The sequence below is a fragment of the Mirounga angustirostris genome, unplaced genomic scaffold, assembly GCF_029215605.1.
Source record: "Mirounga angustirostris isolate CCGP_5_RB_7025 unplaced genomic scaffold, mMirAng1.0.hap1 SCAF_9, whole genome shotgun sequence".
Classification (NCBI taxonomy): Eukaryota; Metazoa; Chordata; class Mammalia; order Carnivora; family Phocidae; genus Mirounga; species Mirounga angustirostris.
Genome location: NW_026991717.1, coordinates 100,395,216 through 100,417,031, shown reverse-complemented (window position 1 = coordinate 100,417,031; position 21,816 = coordinate 100,395,216). Strand labels below are relative to the sequence as shown.

At 49.5% G+C, this 21,816-nt stretch overlaps 1 protein-coding gene and 1 long non-coding RNA gene across 6 annotated transcripts in view; one reads left to right on the top strand and one right to left on the bottom strand.

Moving 5' to 3' along the window:
* Positions 1 to 21,816, bottom strand: part of SAMD4A (sterile alpha motif domain containing 4A) — a 206,657-nt gene that overhangs the window by 4,713 nt on the left and 180,128 nt on the right. For 3 of the 5 annotated variants that reach the window (XM_045900898.3, XM_045900899.3, XM_045900900.3), the window contains 4 exons: positions 18,881 to 18,999; positions 14,412 to 14,613; positions 12,927 to 13,053; positions 5,020 to 5,103 (listed from right to left, as the gene is read on the bottom strand). In XM_045900898.3, the coding sequence (XP_045756854.1) occupies positions 5,020 to 5,103; positions 12,927 to 13,053; positions 14,412 to 14,613; positions 18,881 to 18,999 (532 nt within the window). Of the gene's footprint in view, positions 1 to 5,019; positions 5,104 to 12,926; positions 13,054 to 14,411; positions 14,614 to 14,806; positions 15,929 to 18,880; positions 19,000 to 21,816 lie in introns of those variants that run through there. The other 2 variants (XR_010405190.1, XM_064571082.1) reach the window with 2 other exon arrangements.
* Positions 5,100 to 12,489, top strand: LOC135361618 (uncharacterized). Its single transcript, XR_010405192.1, has 3 exons — positions 5,100 to 5,231; positions 11,807 to 11,985; positions 12,376 to 12,489. It is a non-coding gene; the product is annotated as an uncharacterized LOC135361618 (long non-coding RNA).

Below are 21,816 nucleotides of genomic sequence, written 5' to 3'. Positions count from 1 at the left end.
GATGGTTTCACAGAGAGAGGAAATGACTTTTGTAAGATGGCGCTGGTAGGAGGAGAGAGGAGGAGGCAGGAAGGAAGAGGGTGTGGGAGGGCATACAGCTCATGTATAGGTGGGATGTTGGTCATCAAATGGTGGGGCTGGGGGGCTGGATCGAGGTTTAGGGTGAGGGATGGGGGAATGGAGGAGTGGCAGGAGATGTGCTGAACGGGGGGAGGGGGTTGCTGCAACGGACATGCAGGTGGACCTGTCTAGCTCACATCCCTTTCTTTGGCAGCATCTCCCCCTCACCGAGTCCCTGCTGAAAGCTCGGGCATGAGGTGGCTGTGACTCTGAGCTGAACAGACCAGGGGGATGCGGCTGACCCAAACTGATCTAGCTTCTCTGTCTCAAGAATCTGGTTAGGGGTAGACACCACAGTTAGAGGCTGTGGGCACTGAGAACTGAAAGGCCCTGTGGAAGTGGGTGAATGTTGAGGCTACACAACGCAGGCGGTGTCTACATTATGGAGAGTTGGTGAGACCAGGCTATAAAGCGGAGGACGTGCAGGTCAGAGACAGAGGCCACGAGTGAGACAGACTGCCAAGGGAGCCATGCTTACACATGGGACTATAGGAGAATCCCCAGAATGAGGCCATAAGGGTCTTGTGTACTATGAACAGGAGCTTGGACTTGGTAATTGGGGCATTCTAAGCGGTAATTAGATCTGATTTTAGAATGGTTTCTCTGGCAGCTGTTAGATGACCTAAAAAAAGACAAGGCTGGTGGCAGGATGGCCCCTACAATGGCCCACGCTAGGGCTTGTCTGACAGGGGCTTATCCAGTGAGCAGAGAGAAGCATGGATGATGAGTCATTGTAGGAGGTAGAAATGACTGTGTTCAGTGACCAGTAAATGAAGGCCAGGGAGGGATGCAGATGCCTCCCTGGTTTTGTTGATATCCAAACATCAGCAGGTAAGTCCTGGTCTAAGCCTTGATGTCACAAACCTGGTCTACCAGGAGGAGCACCTAGATCCAGTAGGCGGAACTCAGGTTTGAGAGGGGAGGGGCAGAGTGTTCAGGGGAAGCTGGAGGACCTCAGTGATATGGAGGAGTGCTGAGTCCACTGCACAGGCCTCCCGGCCTCCTGGTGGGTGGTGCCAGTCTGGTGTCTTGCCAGCAGGGACTTGAAGGAGAAATGTTTAATTGAAATTTTTACTGAGATCATTGTAGGCTCACATGCAGTTATAAGAGACAGTCCCAGGTTTCCGGGTTTGCTGAGTTTCTCCCAGTGGTAACATTTTACAAAACTATAATATTACCACCAAGAAACTGATGTTGACACAATTCACAGATCTTACTCAGATTTTCCCAATTTTATTTGTACTTGTGTGTGTCTATGAATTTCCATATGGTTTTTGGAGCGATTTTAAAGAAGAAAAGCAAATGACCCCGGGAGTGTTTATGGGAATCAGGCCATTAGTCATAGAGGCCCCCAGAGGTGAGCTTATAATCAGTAATCTTTCTCTGACTCCTGCCGGTGTTAACCTGAGCCTCTGGTGGTGGCTCTGCGGTGGTAACAGTGGGTGCGTGTAAATAGATACACACGTGTGGGTGTGTAGAGGTCGCTCCCCTGTCTGTAGGAGTGGAGCACGCTCTTGCCAGGGCTCACTGGCCTCCTCATTAATGCCAGTGAGTAAGTGGGGAGCTAGAAACATGAAAATCTCAACTAACCCAACCCCAAGCTGCATTTTCACTGACTTCCAAGCCTATGCCTCATCCTCCAAGGGTTACAGTATTCATCTGCAGGGAGATGACCAACAGGTAAGTCCAGATTCACCATTTACAGTTGTGCAATGTGTACAACTCCAGGGAGCACCATTTACATGTATTCATTATAGGTTTTATAGTTGCTATGACAAATATCAAATCAATGGCAGAACAGCATCTTAAGAAAGTGGAGTCTTTTTCTAATTTGCACAGTCTCCGTATCAGCTAAAAGTGAGGCTGTTAAGTCCCAAGAAGGAATAAGGAAAGAAGGTGAGAAGGAACGGCAAGGGGATCATGTGAAAACATGAATCCTGGAGCATCAGAGAGTAGACTGGGCATTCCTCTTTATGGTAGAATTCACTGCAGTCTCTGTCCTGCTTGGAGGAGCCTTGCTTTTGTAGCCGTGGCTGTTCCTGCCCATATAACCCCTGTGCAGGAGGAAGACAGCAGCCAGGCTTGGTGTTGAGTCTTCCTTTATACCCGGAGCCACCAATCAGGAGCAGGCCCAACAGAGCCAGATGAAAGCCTTAAATGAAGATTCACAAACCAAGATGGCAGAGGCAACCCACCTCCTGGGCTTCCTCATGGGTTCTGTTGGAGGGGCCAAGGGAAGGGCAAGGAAAAGACAGAAAGGGAAGGCCAAAGAGAGAAATGGCCTAGACTGGCACCAGGAGGGTTGTACTTAGTGGAGGACGCTGAAAGTAGAGATGTCCATGCAAAAGGATGGGCCACCAAGGCTTGGGGCCCATGGACCAGCCACAGTAGAAAGACCGTCGTAGGATGTGGTGTCCCGGGAACTTGGCCACCCTCCCCTCCTGTCCTGAGACACAGGCAGAGGAACCTCTTTTACTTTGCTTTCCTCTCCCTAATTATTTGTCCTCCTGTAAAATGATTTAATTCATTGGCATTCTCTCCCCAGCAAGGTCATCTTCCCAGCACCTGGACGAGGTGGGCCAGCAGAAGGGTGCAGTCCTAATGTGGGAGGCTCACCGCCACTGTGCCCAACTGGGCCACCCTGAACTTAATTTGCATTCTCTGCTCTGGAAACTGCTTACGAGGCTTCCCACCAGAGCGCATTATTGAGGAAAAACACAGCAATAAAAAGGCTTAGGAGATTAACAAGATGAAAACATTAGCAAAAAACCATCAGTTCAGAGAGGTTTTCTGTAAAAGTAGAAGAATGAGCTAAAAAATGAAGCATTTTCGATGAAAACCTCCCTTTAATAAAGAGCATTTGGCATTCTTGCTACTAATGATGATAATGTTAGCACTTAGCAGTTTGATAAGGGCTTCCAACATGCCAATTATCTGAGATATATCAAGCCCTGGGGGAGAAGGTCAGTTCTCCTTGCTGACTCTCAAAGGCCCGGCAGTTCCTCACCCACCAGCCATGGTTGGGTGGGAGGGAGCTTGGGCTGCCCGCAGTGGGCTGAGCTTGGTCTGAATTCTCAGGGTCTGGGAGGCTTCCCTTTTTGAAAAAATTGAGATATAATTTGCATACCACAAATTTCACGCTTTTAAAGCGTACAATTCAGAGGTTTTCATATATTCACAGAGTTGTGCAGCCATCCCCACTATCTAATTCCAGAACATTTTCATCTGGTACCCATCAATCAGTCACTCTCCACTCAACAGTTCCCTCCGGCCCCTGACAACCACTAAACTATACCACCTGTCTCTATAGATTTGCCTATTTTGGACATTTCATAAATTCCTATGTGGAATTGTATGCCGTGTGGCCTTTTGTGTCTGGCATCTTTCATTTAGTGTAATGTTTTCAAGGTTCATCCATGTTGTAGCATGGATCAGTACTTCATTCCTTTTTAAGCTGCATGATATTCCACTGTCTGCATTTCGTTCATCCATTTCCATCTATTGATGGACCCTTGGGTTGTTTCCCATTACTCATCAGGGGCTATCAGTGTGCCGACCCAGTCTCCTTTGTTAGCTGGAGAAGAGGACCTGGTGGCACCTCCCCACGGAGGTGCCAGGGATGGACCAATGATGCTGTGAAGCTTCTAGGATATGAGTGGCCAAGGGAGAGAGCAGTGTTTGCAGATGGGGTTCCTGGAACCCATTAGGAGCTGTGCCTTCCCACCATCCTTTCAGTCAGCAGCCCTGGGAGGCCTTGAGCTAGCTCCCTTCTGGTACTGAGTGGAGCCTGCCTTTGGGCTGTCGAGAACCCTGCCCAGCTGAGGTCAGGTAGGTACAGTCCTTGCTTTCCAATCTGCTCCAAGCAGAGCATTTACTTGTCTCATATTTGGTGTTAGGATAAGACTGTGTTTGCAGGGACTAAAAATCCAAAAGTCCCTGGTAGGGAGGACCAAGCTCTCCGGAGGAGCGACTGTCAGCAGCCTTTCTCGCCCCCATGGCCAGAGAGCGCACATTTTGGCTCTAGGTGTTCGGACCGCCCATCTCCAGGGTGGGTGAGCACATCCCGCCTGGAGAGGACTGGTGGGAAGGGTCACAGGAGGCCTCTCTGACTCAGAGCCTCCCGGAGGTTGGCAGGAAGGGGTGGCCATCTCTCCTCTGCCTGCCAAACATCCCCAGGGCTGGTGCGGAGTCCGGGCTGGAGAAAAGCACTTGGTTAGTACCCGGAGGGCACTGCAGGCCTCCTGGGGCTCTGGTGATGATGTAGGGCTTCAGACCAAACTGACAGTGGGACCACCCAGCTGCTTCTGGCGCTCCTTGTGGGGCTGCCGCCCATAGGCACATCAAACTAGACCATCCCTGTCACACTGGGAGGGACATCTCAGACTGCTTGGGGCTCCAGGCATCGTGGAAGCCATTTGGAACAGGGAGATACAAAAACAAGCAGGGATTTTTGTTTCAAAAATTCTATTTTTAGAACAAGCTGGGATATGCTTGGGCCAGACTGGGAGCTCTAGTGCCGAGAAGGAAAGGATCCAATTCTGTGGGGGGGATGTTGCCACTAAAAGCCATGTCTTGTGTTTCTGACTCCTCCAGCTCCCAGCATTTGGCTGGCACAGCTGCTGCAGTAGGACCTCAGTGTGCACTGGGTGGGTGGCTGTGAGGAAAAAGGGACAGCCTTGGTCTCCAGGTCCCTGACTCACCTCCCAGAAAAGGAGGAGCAGGGCGTCGCGGGCTACTCGGTGTGGTACGGCTTGATGGGGATCCCCCAGCAGCCTGAAGCCATTCTCTCGCTCTGTCCCCTGCCCCCCTCTCATTGTGCCTTTCCCATTCCTCCTGAGCTACTGCAGATGGCTGCTAGTTCTCCCAGGCATGCGGTCAAATGCAGGAGGACCCACTCACCTCCCAGGGCGTGCTCGGTCATACTGAGGCACAAGGACTCCAGCCTGTTGTTGATGTCCGGTTCAGTCACAGGAAGCTGGAATTCTGCAAGGGACAAAGGGTTATGTTGGTGACAGAGACTCTGAGAACAAGGAGAAGGTGTGCACGGTGCTGTGGGGCTCCACCCGCTCCACCCCGGGAGGACCCACGGGACTGTGAGGATCCTCACGGAGGTAAGTTACACTCTGGTTTCAACCAACCTATGAGTCTGTTAGACGCACAGAGTCCATTGTGAACATTGGCGGCTGGAAGAAAACTCGTAACTAAAAATAGCTGGTCACAGAGTCTGTCAGCCTCTGCTCAGAACCCTCCAGCGGCTTCCCATCTGAATAGCAGCCAACCCCCTGCCATGGCCTGCAAGGCGCACGTGATCTGGCCCTTATTAACCCTTGCCTGTGTACAGCTCTCGCCGCCCCTCGTTCCATCCCAGGCCCTCTTCTACTCCAGGGTTTTTGCACTGCTGTTCCCTCTGCCCAGAATGGTGGTCCTTGGATGTTTCCATGACTTTCTCTCTCCCTGCCTTCACGTCTCTGGCTCTACTGTCTCTTTAGAAAGGACATTAGAGATGAGCAGAAATTTCCCAGCCCTATCCCTTTCCTCTGCTTTATATTTCTCCACAGCTGTCACCAACATCTGGCACATTTCTTTATTTGCTGCCTGCCCCCAGTTCCATGTTCACTTCATTGGAGCAGGACTTGGCTCTGCTGCTCCCTGGGCCTGGAAGCGGGCTTGGCGCTTTCTGCTTTGTTACAAGGAAACGGAAACCACAGTATTGGTGAGCACCTCTTCTGAGCCCACGACTGTGCCAAGTGCCCAGTTCTTGAGCGGGACTCACAGTGACTGGCCAGGTTGGCTGGCTAACACAAGAACCCATGGGGGTCTGACTCCAGAGCTGGTACTCTCCTGCATGCTGTAGCGACTATAAGCGCCAGTCAGTGCTCGCGGCCTCCAGCCACTTGGAAGGTCTGAGATGTCTGCTGGGCGGGTTCTCACTGCCTGGGACCATGCTGTGTGCGTTCTAACCACAAAGCCCCCTCTACCATCTGGACCCTCCCTATCTCTCCAGGCTCCAGTCCCTCCTCCCCCCGAGTGGGAAGCAGCCCGAAGGAGCCTCCTCCTCTCTTCTCCTGGGGCCCTCACTGTCAGTACCTCCCCCATCCCTCATCCTGGGAAGCTCTTGAGGGTCTTTCACTGGCTTGGAAGCGCCTTGCAGACAGCAACAGTGCTTTTATCTCTTTCTGAATCTCCCATAATACCCAGCCATGGTCTGCTGGCACACTTCACACATGTCTATTGAGTGAGGAAAAAGTGGAAGCTCTGACAGCTTAGAATTGTGAAATCCTACGATGGGGGTTGGGGGGCAGACAAAAATCAGCAGTGGGATATGTTCTGAGGGCCTGGGAATCTCAACATTGCCACTGTCTTCATATGCGACTCTGGGAAACTTCTCTTCTTTGTTGGGCCTTAGCTCTTCAGTCTGTAAGTGGGGAAAGGATCCTGTGGCCCAAGCTTCAGGCCATTTCCTTGCTCCTTTAAATCTCCACCAGGGGGCACTTGGGGCTGGTGGGCGGGATGACAAATGAGGTTAGGGGTTGGTGGTTTAGTGGGATAGGAAGTTGAAACCAATGGCTAAACCAAAGTATTTGTTTTCCTTGATGAGCTATACATTTAGGTTTTCTCTGCAATCTGTGTTCCCCATTATCGGCTAATTCAGAGGCAGACGTCATTTCTGTTGTTTAAAATTCTGAGTAGATGGGCAAAATGGATCAATATGAAAAGCACTGGGGAGCAGATAGGGTTCTTTCTGACACAAATTCCAGCGTCAATGGGTTTGAAAAGCAACTGGTGCCAATTCATGAACAGAGGACGATTGGGCTTTCCGGCGGCCAGGAGCCAGGGAGAATGGAAGGGTCTCTCCCACCCCCACCCATTGTTGCTCTCAGAATAGGGTCGGGGCAATTAGACAATCCAGAGGAAAGAGTATTTTAGTATTTTCATCCATTCATGTGAAAATCATATGCATGCAAAATTAGCAGCCTTCAGGGTGTGAAATCTATAAAATAGAAACACAGTTTTATATATAGCCAGTTAGCAAATATGAAAAAAAAAAAAAAAAACCCTCAGCAATTATAACCATCCATATGCTCATTGTAAAATTTAGTTTACTCTCTAGCACTCCCCTTTAAACAAACACTGTGGAAAGATTTGGATAAATAAAGATGCTCGACATTTGGAGAGAAGTGTTTCAGCTGCAGGGTTTCTTGCCAACACGCAGCAAAATGCCATTTTCCAAGCCTAGGACTGCGTGTTCAAAAAAGGGGGCTGAGAAATGCGGGGCTCTCCGCTCTAGAATCTCCAAACCTTAGTGGCTGCTCTTTTAGGTTGAAAGTTGGCATGGTTGCTTTTTCTCCCTCAGCTCTTCCCTCTGGTGTGCTAGGGTGTCACGACCCCCACCACTCGCAGAGTGGCTCCGAAAAATTCTAAGTCTTGGGAGAAGCCCATATGTTCACACTCCAGAGTTTCCTAATAGTGTGACTTTTTAATTGTGTATTTGATAAAAACAGATCCGTGGCATCTCCCCACACATACAAGACAGAGGGAGACCAGCTGGGTGGATAACAGCTTCCATCTCAGGCTAGAAGCCCTCAGCCACGTGTGGCTTGGGTGGGCAGAACTCTCAAACCCCAGAGAAGCAGCTCTGGGCAGCTCCCGCCACCCAGGCGCACACGACCCACCAGGCCAGTTCTTGCCAGTTCTTACCGCAAGGGCTCATTGCATTTAGCCTGGGCCCCCAGCTGTAACGGGCCAGGTAGACATAGTTTTATGTTGTCAGTAAGGCAAAAAGGAAAGACTGAGCCTTCTCTGCCATTGCCTGAAGCAGGCCTGTTTCCTTAACCCAGATGACATCTCTGAGAACCAGGAATTTTTCCCCTGACCATCAGACCATTCCAGTATTTAGTGAGGGTCCTCAGTCCTAGGATGCCCAGGGTCTAGGCTGACCTGAATCTTTTTAACTGTGCCTTTTCAGAAGTCCCACAAGTAGAGAGCCTCATGTTCAGGCACAGGGTCAAGAAGATTCTAGAAGAGGGCAGCTTCCCATTCCTAATGAAGTGTTTTTGTAGGGTCCACCTGGGGGGGGGGGCATGTGGCTTTTTCTTGGCAGGAACCAGTCATCCCAGCTGAGTCTCACATGTGTGGCACCTATGGCACAATTCTGTAGCTCTCTCCCAGCCCCTGGGGCCGAGGTGAGGAGGCCAGCATCTTTAGTACTTTAGAATAAAAAATGGGGTATTCTAGGAAAAACCTCTAGAATTCTACTTTGCCAATAACAGCCGAAGCTACTTGTTGAATAACAAGGAAGGCTTCAAGTTAAGTGAGAAGTGGGGCTGCCGGGAGGAGAGAAATCAGGAAAGAGGCTGAGGAGGACAGGACAGAGGATGGAGAAGTGGGATCCAGACTGGGTAAGGGGTGTAAGGAAGAAAGGGAGGCAGGGAAGATGGGAGCCAAGCAGGACGGGGGAGGGTAGTAACAGAAGGAAAAGAAATCAATGTGGGCAGGGAAAGAGAGCCATACTGATAACTGCAGAGACGGTCATGGCGGTCATGGCGAGTGACAGAGGGACACGAGTAATCAGTCGTACCCCTGAGTCTGCTGTGGGAACACAGCTTTTCTCTGGTGGCCTTGTTCCTAAACCTGAAGACGTTTGTACTGTGGAATCCTCTGGGACCCACAATTTCATGAAAAGTGAGGAGAATATGGTATAAGACAATATTGTACCACCTAGGTCTCTAGACCTACAAGTACCATCTAGACCTAGGTTGGTCTCTCTCAATTTGACTTTCAGAGACAGGGGAGTACAGGCCCAGCTGGGTTCTCAGCTGTGATACAGTTGATTCATTCACCAACCTCCCTACCTATTATCTGCCAGTCCTGAGCAGGATGGTTTGCCTTGGCCCACCAGAAGGCAGAGAGCAAATGTGCATTAGGTACTTTAAGAGGGTCCTTGTTCTGGTCTCTTCCTCTGCACAGCAGCCCCTTCCATTCCCCTAACGGACCCATTGTATGGATGGTACTCTCCCTCTCCCCACTCTTTTGAAAGGCAGTTCTCTGGAAGGAATCTGAAACTCACACTAAGGAGGCAATGAATGATAACAGCTTGGGACACTATGCTCCCAGGTATGCAGCATTCTGATGGTAGAAGAAATACAGTCATGAGCTGGTGCACAGGGGAGGTTTGCTATGGTGAACAGATACATGGCCCTTTCCTGTCAGGCCCTCCAGGTGGTGAGGAGCCTCTGTGGCCTCTCAGTGTTACACCAGGGCTGTTTTGAGATCCTGTCTGACTGGATCCCACTGGTGGCTGAGCCTGGGTCAGCAGGAACTGATCTGCTTCCAAGATAAGGCAGTCCTTCTGCAAGCAATTTCCAAACTAATTTTCTAGTTGGGAAGACACCTGCCTTTGGGGGAACGTGACCACACCAGGCACCACACTTGTTTTGAGCTCAAGTCATTCCACTGGTGAGTGTATCAGACCCTCTCCGCCTTGCTCTGGGAGGACCAGCTTAGTGTTTCTTACTCATGCCAGAGGCCAGTGAGACGCAGCAATCACTTAGTGTCTCTCCTGGTTTGTCCTGGGAAATATCTAAAATCTGTTCCTGTGGGAATAATTTAAAAAACCACCCCTGACATGGCCTCCAAGGGTCCCACAAATCCTGTAGATCCAGGAAAGAAGAGATCGTCTTGCAAATTCAAGCCAGGTGACTGATCAATTGATCTACAACTTGGGGGCTTTTTTCTAGCCCCTGGACTTTTTTTTTTTTTTTTTAATTTTTTATTTATTTGCGAGAGAGAGAATGAGAGACAGAGAGCATGAGAGGGAGGAGCGTCAGAGGGAGAAGCAGACTCCCTGCCGAGCAGGGAGCCCGATGCGGGACTCGATCCTGGGACTCCAGGATCATGACCTGAGCCGAAGGCAGTCGCTTAACCAACTGAGCCACCCAGGCACCCGCCCCTGGACTTTTTGATATTCTTTGGAGACATTTCAAATTTTCCATCATTTTAATGGAAGTATTTTAAGTTTACAGAATCAAACTTTCTTCAAATGAATTGTAGTCTTCAAGATGTACCCATCTGGTTTAAAGTGGATGCTCTGAAGACATCTAATGGTCCAGAAGAAGCCACTCTGCTGTATTGTAACACAGTTTTCTGAGGATCTAATTTAGGGTTGGTTACACATCTCTACCCTATTTTGTGTTCACTACCACTATTGCATGTGTAAAGATGAAAGCCACTCAACTGCCTTCCTGATTTTGACTCCCTGATATGATACTTATAGTTTGGTCCTGCCCCCACAGCCGCCAGCCCCTAGACCCCTGCTGAGCTAACAAGGATGTGCTGCTCTGAGTGGCAAGGCCCATCCCCGAGAGACCCCGTCTGTCTAGGACAAAACTTCGTCTGGGCCTGGCTGTGGCAATTAGCCAGGCTTGCCCTGTGAACAAGGCTGCCTCTTCAGGAAGAAGGAAGAGTTCTGATCATGACTTGGGGTCTTGAAAACCAGTGTCTGATCTGCCAGGGGCAGGGATGACCTTGGAGACGAAGGAGCCTCCCATGGCAGTGACTTTCTGCAGCCTCTGTTCCCTTCAGCCAGGAACCCCTGCCTTGCCCTTCATGACCATGTCCAGGCATGGGCTGAGTATGCTGGGCAGGGCTTAGGAGTGGCTCCTGCCCAGTACCCACCAGTTTATTTGCTTATGTTAGAGGTTAATTGAACCCCCCCTTTCCAAAAAAAGACCCCCAAGGGTTCTGGAGTTCTAAGTCCAGTATACAAAGAACATCATTTAGAGACTTTTGGGTTAACTACCAGGAAAACTGAAAATCGTTATAAGTGGCTGTCTCTGGGAGATGAGACTGTGGGCTGGGAGGGGGAGGGGAAGGGGACAGTCACTTTTCCTTAAAAGCCCTTTTGTATTATTTGATTGTTTAATAGTGGGAACAAGAGGGAACACTCTGGGAAAAGGGTGGAAACGATCTTAGGGTCATAGTTGCCCTGAGCATGAGCAAGCAACAAAGGTGCAGATGGAGGATCTGTATCTACAGACTCAAAGAGTCCTCCTAGGGATGGCCCCACTCTTCCTGGTGGGCCTGGTCTTCCCAATTAAGACAGGAGAATGTGGGGAAAGTATAGTGAGAACAGAGGACTGAGGACCTGGAAGAAGCCAAAGGAAGAGACAAGAGGTTAGAGAGGAGCAAGGAGGCCACAAGTGTATAGGGATTGAAGGAGGAGGAGAGTGGTCAGCTATGCTAGGGCTCCCGTGAGGCTTCAGGGTGGCTGGGCTGCAGTCCCAGGGCTGAGGTCAGGGATGAAGGATACGTTCAAGGTGAAAGGTCTACTCGTGTCCAGGATGTCTTCAAATCTCATCTAGGTTAGCTTTTACTGAGAGTGGATTATACATAATTCTGCATGAAAACAGAGGCTGGGACTACATGACCCAGGAAGAACACCTTCACAACCCCCAAATTTTATCAATTATTTCTTCCCAGGAAGCTACAAGTATCAAAACAGAGAAAAGGAGCTTTCAAACAAACGTGCACAAATAGGAACAGTTTGAGAAGTCTAGAAGCAAGTTTAAACAAATATCTGGACCATCTCTTCCTTTCCTGACACACCTTACCTTGTGGTGACTCCTCACCTCCCCATTCCTCCTTGGTGTCTCCCCATCTTCATCCTGCCTTTCTCTCACTCCTCCAGGCACACTCCTACTCAAAATCTTCCATACATTCCCCACTGAGAGTGGCTGGGGTCTGAGTTCCTCGGCCTTGGGTTCAGAGCCCCCATCATCAGCCTCGATCTTTCCAGCTCCCATGGTCTACTCTATGCTACTTCAGCCTGACCCTTTGGCTCAGCCATGGCTTCTGGAACTCACTGAGGTATGTGGTATGATTGCGGTCTTGCTCCCTTGTCTCCTTCTGCCTGAAGCTCCACCCTCCTCTTTCCACTCCTTCACTCTCTGTCCGCTGAAGCTCTGCTCCAATTCCAAGAAGGTTTCTTGCCCACCGAGGGCACAGTGACATTTCCTCTCCTTAAACTCCTGTAAGACTTGTTGTATAGAACATGTCTCTTGCCTAGGGTGGGTATTTTCCTACAGGTACAACACCTGTAACCTGTCTGGTTTTCCCACTTAGAAGGTCATCAAGCTAGATGTAGTCATTGTTTGCATGGCTCTATATTACTCATGGACTCTTACGAGGTCCCTGTCTGCATAGACAAAGTGTGCAAGCGATTGTTGTCTGTGTATCATTTGGGTGACTCTGTTTTAGGAGGCACAGTGAGAGGCGCAGCTGACTTGAAGTGCACCGCATTGCTGTTTAACCAAGTAAGGGGAAGATGGCCACTCCAAAAAGTCATGTTTGCAAGGTGCTCCCAAACCAGGGGTAAGTCTCTTAGCGTCAACACCGTCAAAGTTTTCTTTTTCTCTGTTTCACTTTCTGCACATCCCCCACATACACCCAAAGTACACACAGACACACACACGCACACTGCACTTGGAACCCCTCCCAACTCCCCCAAATACCCTCCAGTGATCTCTCTGGTTTAATCAATCTAGAAATATGACTAGTATCAAAAATATCCCCGTCAGATTGCAACTGACTCTGGGGCTCCATGTGCTGGCTCCCAGCCAACGAGCCGCTATTCATGCTGGCAAGGCAGTTTAAAAAAGGAAAGGCTTCTATAAGCTCAAAAGAATGCGTGGTGACAGTCGAGGCTAAGCACTTTCCGGCTGGGTTCACAGGGGCATCTATTTTGGCGTCCTGGCCTCCCTTCTGTGTCCGGGGGCGGAGAGAGGGAGAGATCAAGTGCAGGGCCCTACCTGGCTGCTGGAACATCAGCATATTCTGTGGAGAAGTGTGCACGGGCAGCGAGCGGGTCCTTTGGACTGAGCTGTGGGTGCGGCTTGGCATGCTGTTGCTGCCCCCAGGGTTGGCAAACCAGAGGTTCTAGTGAGAAATGCAAAGGGGGGGACCATCAGTGCAGACACCCTGGGGCCAGGGGAGGGGGTGCGGAGCAGGGCCGCCAGCCAGAATTCAAGAGGCAGATAGCCCTGAGAAACTCTTTGCTAACTTCTGGAAAAGGGCTGCAGGCTTGTGCTACCCATATGCATGTTTATAGAGAGGGGGTTTAGATTCCGTTCATTTTACCACCCCCCCTCCAAGCCCCAGGCCTCTCTAAGCCCCAGCTTCATCTGGACAGCTCTCTCCCTCACCATCTCCCAAACTCTTTTTATCCCTTTTGTTGCCTTTGCTTTTCCTACCACTTTTTTTTTTTTTTTCAGAGATGGAAAGAGTTCTATAAATGTTTGCAACGAAGAGCACAAACTATTTCGGGGCTCATTTGATTTTCTTTTTGAGATTCTTACAACTTACTACAAAGCGAGGGGGAGAAAAAAAGCATCTTTCAGCTGGCAGTGAGCTGCACACTTAGCTTGTGTTTATTATGCGGGTGTCCTGGTGGTGACTTCCTCTTGAACTGATGTGGGGCTTCCCACAACGGTCAGAAAGTGGGGCTTTCTCATACACCCTGTGGTGTATGCTCTGGAGAGTAAATCCTGCCCATTTTGCCTGGAGCTGTTTTCCTGTTTTTAAACCAATCCATCACCCCTTAGTTTCTCATGACAATCCAGACCCACTTGTGCCCCTCTAATCCCAGCCCCAACCTGCAGAACCCCACAAAGCTGGGCACACAGATGGAAGGCACTGGGCAGGGTAGGGAAATGGGACTGGTGGGTGAGGAGCCTTGGGACAGAGGTCAGCTCTAAATCACACAGTAAAGACCTCTGGGCAGCCTGGCCTTGAACAGGAGGAGAATGTTCCAGCTCTCTCTCTGATCGCCTCTCTCAGGCTCCTCTTTGGATTCTCCACCATAGCTGCGGACTGTGACAAAGGAGCTTTTTGGCGTGAATAAAAAGGCTAAGAAAGCTCCTTGGATGCTAAAGCTCCTCTGGAACCCAGATCTGGGAGGTGGTGAGGTCTGCAGGGGCAGGTCAAGGAGCAAGGCAAATAAAAGGTCTTGCATTTCCTCCTACAGGCTCCCAGGTGCAGGGCCCCCAAGGTTAAAGGTCAAAGTGGCCAGAGGGCATCCTAAGTAAATCCCCACGAAGCCAGGTGCAGCCATGGCATTGTGCTGTCTCCTAGAGAAAGAGTGCAAACAACTGGTTACCTCTGAGCACAGGGACACCTGTATCTTCGTGCAGCCCTCCTTGGCCTTCTGGCTCACCTTGGGGTCATGCAGGGATAGGTCCCGAAGCCTCTGGCCCTGAGCTTGGCAGCCCACCCTCCCCCGCAGGCACAGAACACACCTGTCTTCCTTGTTTCATGATGGTGGGGTTGGCTGTGGTGTTGCGCTGGGTGGAGCTGACAAATCCGCTGGTGCCCAAGAGCCCCAGGCGGGCGGAAGGGACGTTCCGGGAGGGGATCTGGTACTGGCGTGGGTTCCGTCGGCCCATACCGCCGCCCACAGAGCCGGCTGTCGGGAGGGAGTTGGACTGCCCAAAGCCACGGCTGTGAGAGGGGACAGAGAAGCGAGAGACTGTCAGTGACCCTCAGCTCTTCCCACACCCCAGGCCGCCAGCGGGCTGCCTGCCTGGAGTCTGCTTACGTTTTGCCGGTTATGGGGTCTCTCTAGGGGCACCGGGTAGTTGTGTGTCAGGAAAGGGCTAGGATTAAAATGACAGCTAAGAGACATCTGAGAGGCACTATCACATGCACCACGCCGGGACTTTGACACTGGTTCTTCAGTCCTCACGACAACCCCATGAAGTAGGCGCTCTACCCCCTTTTACAGCTGGAGGACGAACACAGAGAGCTTCACAATGTTGCAAAGGTCACACGGGCAGCCGGCGATGGTGCTGAACTACGAGCCTAGGAGGCTGACCGGGGTGCCCCCAGCGGTCTCCCATGTGAGCACTCACGTGCCCGTCGCGAAGGCACACAGCACAAGGGCAGCAGAGCCAGGCCCAGTGCGCCTTCTGTCACACCACGGTCTGTTTCTGATGTCTGCCCACGTGGCGAGAGTAGCCTGTGAGCCCCGCTAGGATGGAGGCTCCAGGAGAGAAGAGATGGCGTCTTTACGTAACCAGCGGTCCTGCACGTCCCATGCCTGCGGCAGCTCCCGGCACAGTGAATGCAGGCTGAATGAACCAACGAACGAACGGGCCTCTGCCACCAGGATGCTTCTCCCTGTGGAAGCGCTGACCCCGTGTCTGGGGCTCTGACTCCAGCTTGAGAGTAGGGAAGGAGAACGGAGATGATGATGTTTGCAAGGGCTCTGGACCTAGGACACCGACAGCTCCCCACTCCACAGGCCGTCCCTGCTGCAGAGAGACGGGGAGGTCGCGTGCTTCCCCACATGGCCCCAGGGAGGCCGCCAGGGACCCTTGGCATCGCATTGGGACACTGTGCTCCCACTTCTCCAGTGACCTCAGCGCTCAAGAACTCCTCCTCCTCCAACATGCTTCAGGTTCCGGGACGGTACACAGCAGCTAGTAGGGTTTCAGGAACCAGCACATTCCTTCCAAGAAGAGTCAGCTTTAGTCATTCACTGATGTTTAACTTGAAATGCTTTACCTCCAACGGCCACAAGATGGAACAGACTTGCTTTCCCCGCCACACAGGGGAGGTCCGTACCAAGCCCGAGCGGGGACTCCAGCAGACCGGGCTGACGTCGTTTAACCAGTTGAAGATGATGGGGGTTGGGGGAGGGTGTACTGCAAAATAGTCACTTCCTGAGAAAGAGAATTGTGTGTGTGTGGCGGGGGTCTAAGCCATTAGGTGATCTCAGAAAATGCTTCTCTTCTCCCCAGAATGCCTACATTTCCTAGGGGGAAAGGGGGTGGGGAAGAGAATTGCACAGGTGAGGCGGCTGCAACGGATTTCTGGGCCTGTGTCTTTCCACTTCTAGGTTTTTTTGGCCAAGGAAAGGGTTCCTGATTCCTGTCAGGGACTCATCAACATGTGGTGAGAAGGACACTAATGGGCTCTAGGTCTGTAGCTCATCCTTTCTCCCCCCACCTTCTTCTTTCTATGAACATTAAATTTTTTTGGTTTGAAAGAAGAAATTTGGGCCAGGAGGGGGTAAAAAGTAATTTCATATGATCTAGGAGACCTCTTTTGGAGGAAGGACAGACAGTCTGAGATCCATGACAGGTGGAAACAAGGATCAAGTGGTTGGTGTTTTTTTTAAGCTATGAAAACTTGTCCTTTGGTTTTTGAAGTTGGAATATTGGCCACCTGGCAGATGATTCAGTATTCTAAGACTTTTCCTTATTTAGTGCAGATCGCTTTTTTGCTAATTTTCCTTTTTGGTTGGATTTTTTAAAAGTTGTTTCATATGCAAAATACAGTAGTCAATGAGTGATGCTAAAATGATTTGTGCTTCCAGGAAGGCAAGATTATATTCTTGAGCTGATATCATGTGGGCAGAGGATTCTGCTATGGGACACTTAGTCACTAAAGAAACAGAACTCTAGGGACTCCTACAGTTAGGACGCATGAATTGGGCTGTGTGTGGCAGGTAGAGCCCAGAACATTTTGGGGTCAGGATAGATGGGTAGAATTTGGCTAGGCCATCTTTCTAATGACTGCGGGACCCTACTGTGACATCCTTAGTTGGTTATTACAAAGCCGGAGTTGTTGAGGGTTACTTAAGACCACTAGGCTTAATGACATAATCATTCTTTCTGGGGAGAGAACAAAGTGACACTAGTAAGTTTTCATTTCTCATTCTTTTGCTCTGCCCATCTGTATCTTTCTCTGATTTCCTAAATCTAGCCAACTGATTTCATTACCTTGAAGTGCGCGAAGAGGCTGATTAATAAGAACCAATTAATTTGGTATTTGTGATAATTCAAGCAGGGGCTGGGCTGCAGTTACCTTTGCATTATGGGAGAAACAAGCCTTCAAAGCAAATTAATAGCATAAAAAGGTCCCAGAGGTAATACTTAGGAGAACAAATGATTTTCCTAGAGTTTAGCAACTTCCAGTTGAACATCCACAACTGAAGATTGAATTCATTCTTATCTAATCAATAAAAACAGGTCCATCAAGATTCCAATATGGCAAGCCTTGGGTAGCCCAATACACACGTTAGTTAATAACACTCTAGAGAGGTCAAGTTTAATGGGGACTCTGATATGGACCAAGGACAAAGCAGAGCCGACAGAGGCAGGGGATGACACTTCTGGGAGAAGCAAAGAGCTTAAAAGTTCTTTCTCTTTATCCTCTAAATTCCTTCTTCCTCTTCGAATGTGCTTCCTGAGGTCCTGGTGTTGCAAGAGGGGTCTGGAACCTCGTCCTCTCACTTGAGAGATGTATGGCTGCCCTTACAAGAAGAGAGAGTGAGCCTGGGAAGAGGGCAGTCCCTAGGGCAGGAGGCCTATGAACCTGCCTTGCCTTTCACCTGGGCCCCCGGGATCCTCAGGGTGCACAGATGGTCCAGCCCATCTCCCCAGGGAAGGCAACCCCAGAGAGCGTGGAGCCAGGGAGCTGTCGTACAGAGTGCCGCTCTGCCTGATTGTGTTTTCTGTGCATCAGCTGGAGACCATGAGAGCTGCCTGGCATGTGTAGTGCATTAAGATCACTGACTCTGCAGCTGGTGCTGGCCCGCCTGGTCCAAATCCTGGATACCCACTGCCTACCAACTCCTCTGTAAATTGGAGTTAATAATAGCAACTCTACCTCATATGGTTGTTGCAAGGATTAAATGTATTAATATTCCTAAAATACTTGGATACCACTTGGCACACAGGAAGTGCTAAATGTTTGTTTAATAAATAACAGTATTATATATGCTGGAAGGTGATAACACTTCAAATTTTCCATTAATCTTTAATGAAAACTTTTCATAAATCCCAACTATCCTTATCTCCCTCAAATGATATAAAACAGTGGTGTTTTAAGGCACACTCCTGCAAATAAATGCTAAAATTGTTAACAACACAGAGCTTCTATATGTGCATTGAGAAGTGAATTCAGAACTTCCCAGGTGCAGGTGAAAAAATTATTTATCTGCTCATGTTTAAAAATGTAAAACGGAAAGTTGATTTTTCATGGTGTTTGTACCATCATTCTTTTGTCACCCCCCAACTGCCTGTCACTGCTGAAGGCTTCACCCCACAGCCCCCCTAAATTCCTCCCCTGGATTGTCGCTGTAATTCACCTTTAATATGCAATTGGATTCCTCCATTTAAAACCAGATTAAAGTAATGGGTTCTAAAGTACAACGAGGCTTATTTTTAACCGCATCCAAGAAGCTGAAGTACTATGAAAACTCAAGAATGGTGCTGCTCCACTCTGAGATTGCAGCTCAGACCAAAATAGACCAGCACTGGGCTCTTCACCCTGCCACCGACTATAATTAGCTAGTCTGCAGCGAGAAGGGAGAAAGAAATGACACTACCTCGTAAGGTGCTGCTAGAACAACCCATTTTTGTCCCTTCAGGGCCCCCTTTTGTGGACAAACCACGAAGTGTTTTGCGGGCATTCTTTCAATCATACCCATCTCCCCTTGATGCCCATCTGGACTAATGCCATCATTTTGATCATGTAAAATGCGTTACAAAAGATCATGTGCAGTTCTTTTTCTGGGAACGTTTTCTCTCTATAGCGTTTTCCTGACTCCATCTGTTTAAGGAGTGTGATCTGGAACTCCCCACAGGGCATCCTTGTGGACAAGGAATGGTGCCCCGCCACAGTCCTGCCCAGGAACCCAGGCAGGCCGCGGTGCACCAGGGAACCACCGTGCATTAAGAAGAATGAAATCCCAACATACTTTCTTTGCTGTCGATATCCTGATATGTCTAGAAGGGTTTTCCGAGGGAAAGACCGAAAGAGCTTCTGCACCTGCTGTTTCCATGACAACAATCTTTTTTTCTGAGTCTCTGTAAATGCCTGCAAAAACAAACAGGACTTTTTAATGGGTGGCGCAGCCTGGCATTAGAGGGAGGAACATGCAGTTAATGGGGGGGGGGGGGGCGGACATCAGAGTCTCTGCAGCTGCCTTTTCTTCACCTGCTTCCCACCTGGTCCAAACAGCAGTCAGTTTCACTTGGGAGCCACCTGTACCGACAATTGAAGTTCTTTGACATTGGAGGTGCCTGGGAAAGTACGTGCATTAAGCTTTTGACAACGCTGGTTTTTGGTTGCATTTCTGGCAGATCCGTACTCACCTTCCCCTTCTTCCTGACTCTACTCTGGACTCTCTAGATTAACCAGGAATGAATTGCAAAAATGGATCGTTGAATATTCTGGCTTTTGCAGGCCCCCCTGCATTTTCGTAATCAATGGAAATGCTAAACCACTCCAAAAATCAATCTGCTTGATGGCACGTGGTCACCCTGGAGTGGTCTGCAGGCTTTCAAAAAATGGAGTATAGTCTCTGCTATACTACACTACACTATACTATACTATAGGTCAGGATTGGTACCCTGGGTTTTCTGTAGGGCATGGGGCTTTGCTGAGAAATCTCCAGTTAAGGGGCCCCGTTCCCTACAAAAACCCCAGTGCACCAATCCGGACCTAAACTTTGCCTAAAGTTTAGGAAAACAAGTAGATCTGATACCTTTTCAAATCTTTTTCAGTAAAATTGGCATTGAGGGGTGTTTTGCCTGCTTCGTAACACACTGTAATCTACATCACATGTTCTTTCGTGTACACGGAAGCCCGGGGAAGGACTTTACAGGGGTTATGAGTCCCCAAGGCAGAGATGCTCAAATCTGTGATACAGAATCCCTCAAGAAGACTATTAAATGCAGATTCCCAGGTCCCTTTTAATACATCTGGACAGGAGTCTAGAGGATGTTTGCAGCAAGTGCCCTATAATTCCGTTGCAAATGGAACATGGACATGTGGCGTTCTAGATGGTTTGAGGACCCTCCATGCAATATAGGAATGCCCTATCAGGTGCCTAAAACCAAGGTCCACAAGCTGTGGGAGGGCCCGCAGATTTGACTGATCAGCAGTAACAGTGATGGAGATAACATACCCATATAGTTTTGTCAATAAGACATGAAATCCTTTAAGTAGCAATAAACTATTACTTAGAGTAACAGACTATATGGCTCTTTCCCATAAAGGAAACAGATTCCTTAAACAGAGAAAACATGACAGTTTAATTTTCTCCCAATGACATTTAATCTTTAAGGACCTAAACACAGGAGAGCTATGTGAACAAAAGCAAAAAGATGTTAGTTATATTGTGAAAAAATTACTGACTTGCAAACCCCTTCCTCCTAGATGACCTTAGCCAGACGCCTTTAAGGATATTCATCAAGGAGGACTGCCCAACCAAGGGACTCCATGCCTCCTTAAAGAGGTACAGACAATGCACAAGGTACATGGTGGGGTGGTCTCATGGTTACAAGGTGAGGACATGGTTCTACTTTGTGGTCCCTTCTCATTTGTTGGCAATGCTTGGTGAGTGTCCAATTATACACGAATGCCTCTGAAAGACTGAAAGGCAAGCATTTCTGCTGGATGAATAAAGAAAGGGACAGATAGAGTCTGCTTTTGACTGGCTGCTTCTGCCAAAGTCTGAGTGAGAACACAGGATACAGGGGCACTGATCTAGATGACTTGGGGAGGAGAGTCTAGCCCAGTTGGTCGGAGGCTCTGGATGGATATGGGCAGGGCTTGAATCCCTTCACATCCTTATGCAAGTTCCTTTACCTGACACTCAGTTCCTTCTAAAAACCTTCTAAAGGGAGACTATTATCTTCCTCCAAGAGATGTCGTAAGGGTTAAATGAGATAACACATGAAATGCACGAGAATACTTAGGACATGCCTGGCTCTTAGTAACGGTTCAATAACTGCGGCTCATATCTCAACCCAGGTTTTTGTGGTCGCACAGACCAGCCCTTTGGTGGTAGTATATGAGTGTTTGTCACATTTGGCATTCCAACAATCACCTTTAGCCCCAACAAATGACTCAAAACTACAATATCAAGCTCGTCTGGAGCCAGCCTGAAGGACAGCTGGCCTGAGTTTCCAAGTGACAAAAGAGGAAATGGCTCACTTTATAGACATTCATTCAAAGTGCTTCCAAAGGACACCAGTTCATACATGACATCTCCCGTATGGCCAAGAACATCCAAGAAGATGGAAGTGTTTATACCCCACCACCACCCAGAGAAGTGAGCTCATTCACTCAATACTGGGCAGCAGGCTCATTTCGTCCCAGGCTGCAGATAGGATTAAGCCCCTTAGCCATGCTGAGTGAGTGTGGTGGCCACTTCTCAGTCCTGGAGGCTGCGGCTGGGAGGCCTGGAGAGGCCCTAGGTCATGGCTGGCAATGAGGGATTTCCAAAAGCTAGTCTCTGTGTGTATCTGCAAAGTAGCCCTCCACTGTGGAAGCTCTGCTACCAGCTGGGATTGGCTGACCCCTCATGTCAGCCATTCCACTGGCAGCTCTGGGTTGGGCTGGTAGCAGCTTTCTCAGGGACTGGAGGGGAAGGAAGCTTCCATACTACAGACTGACACAGCCAGTCAGCCTATTCTGAGTCCTCTGTCCCTGTCAGGGCCAATCCAATGAGTCTGTCTGGAGGAAAATGGCTAGGATGCACCCTACAGCCTTCATGGCTGGATTAAAGGGCTCATAAAGGGGCAAGAGCTCATCTCCACAGAGCCTCCTTAAGATGGCGAGGAGGCAAGATGCCAGGGATTATAATCCAGGAGATGAAATCCAGAACTTTCCTGTCCCCCCTTCTGT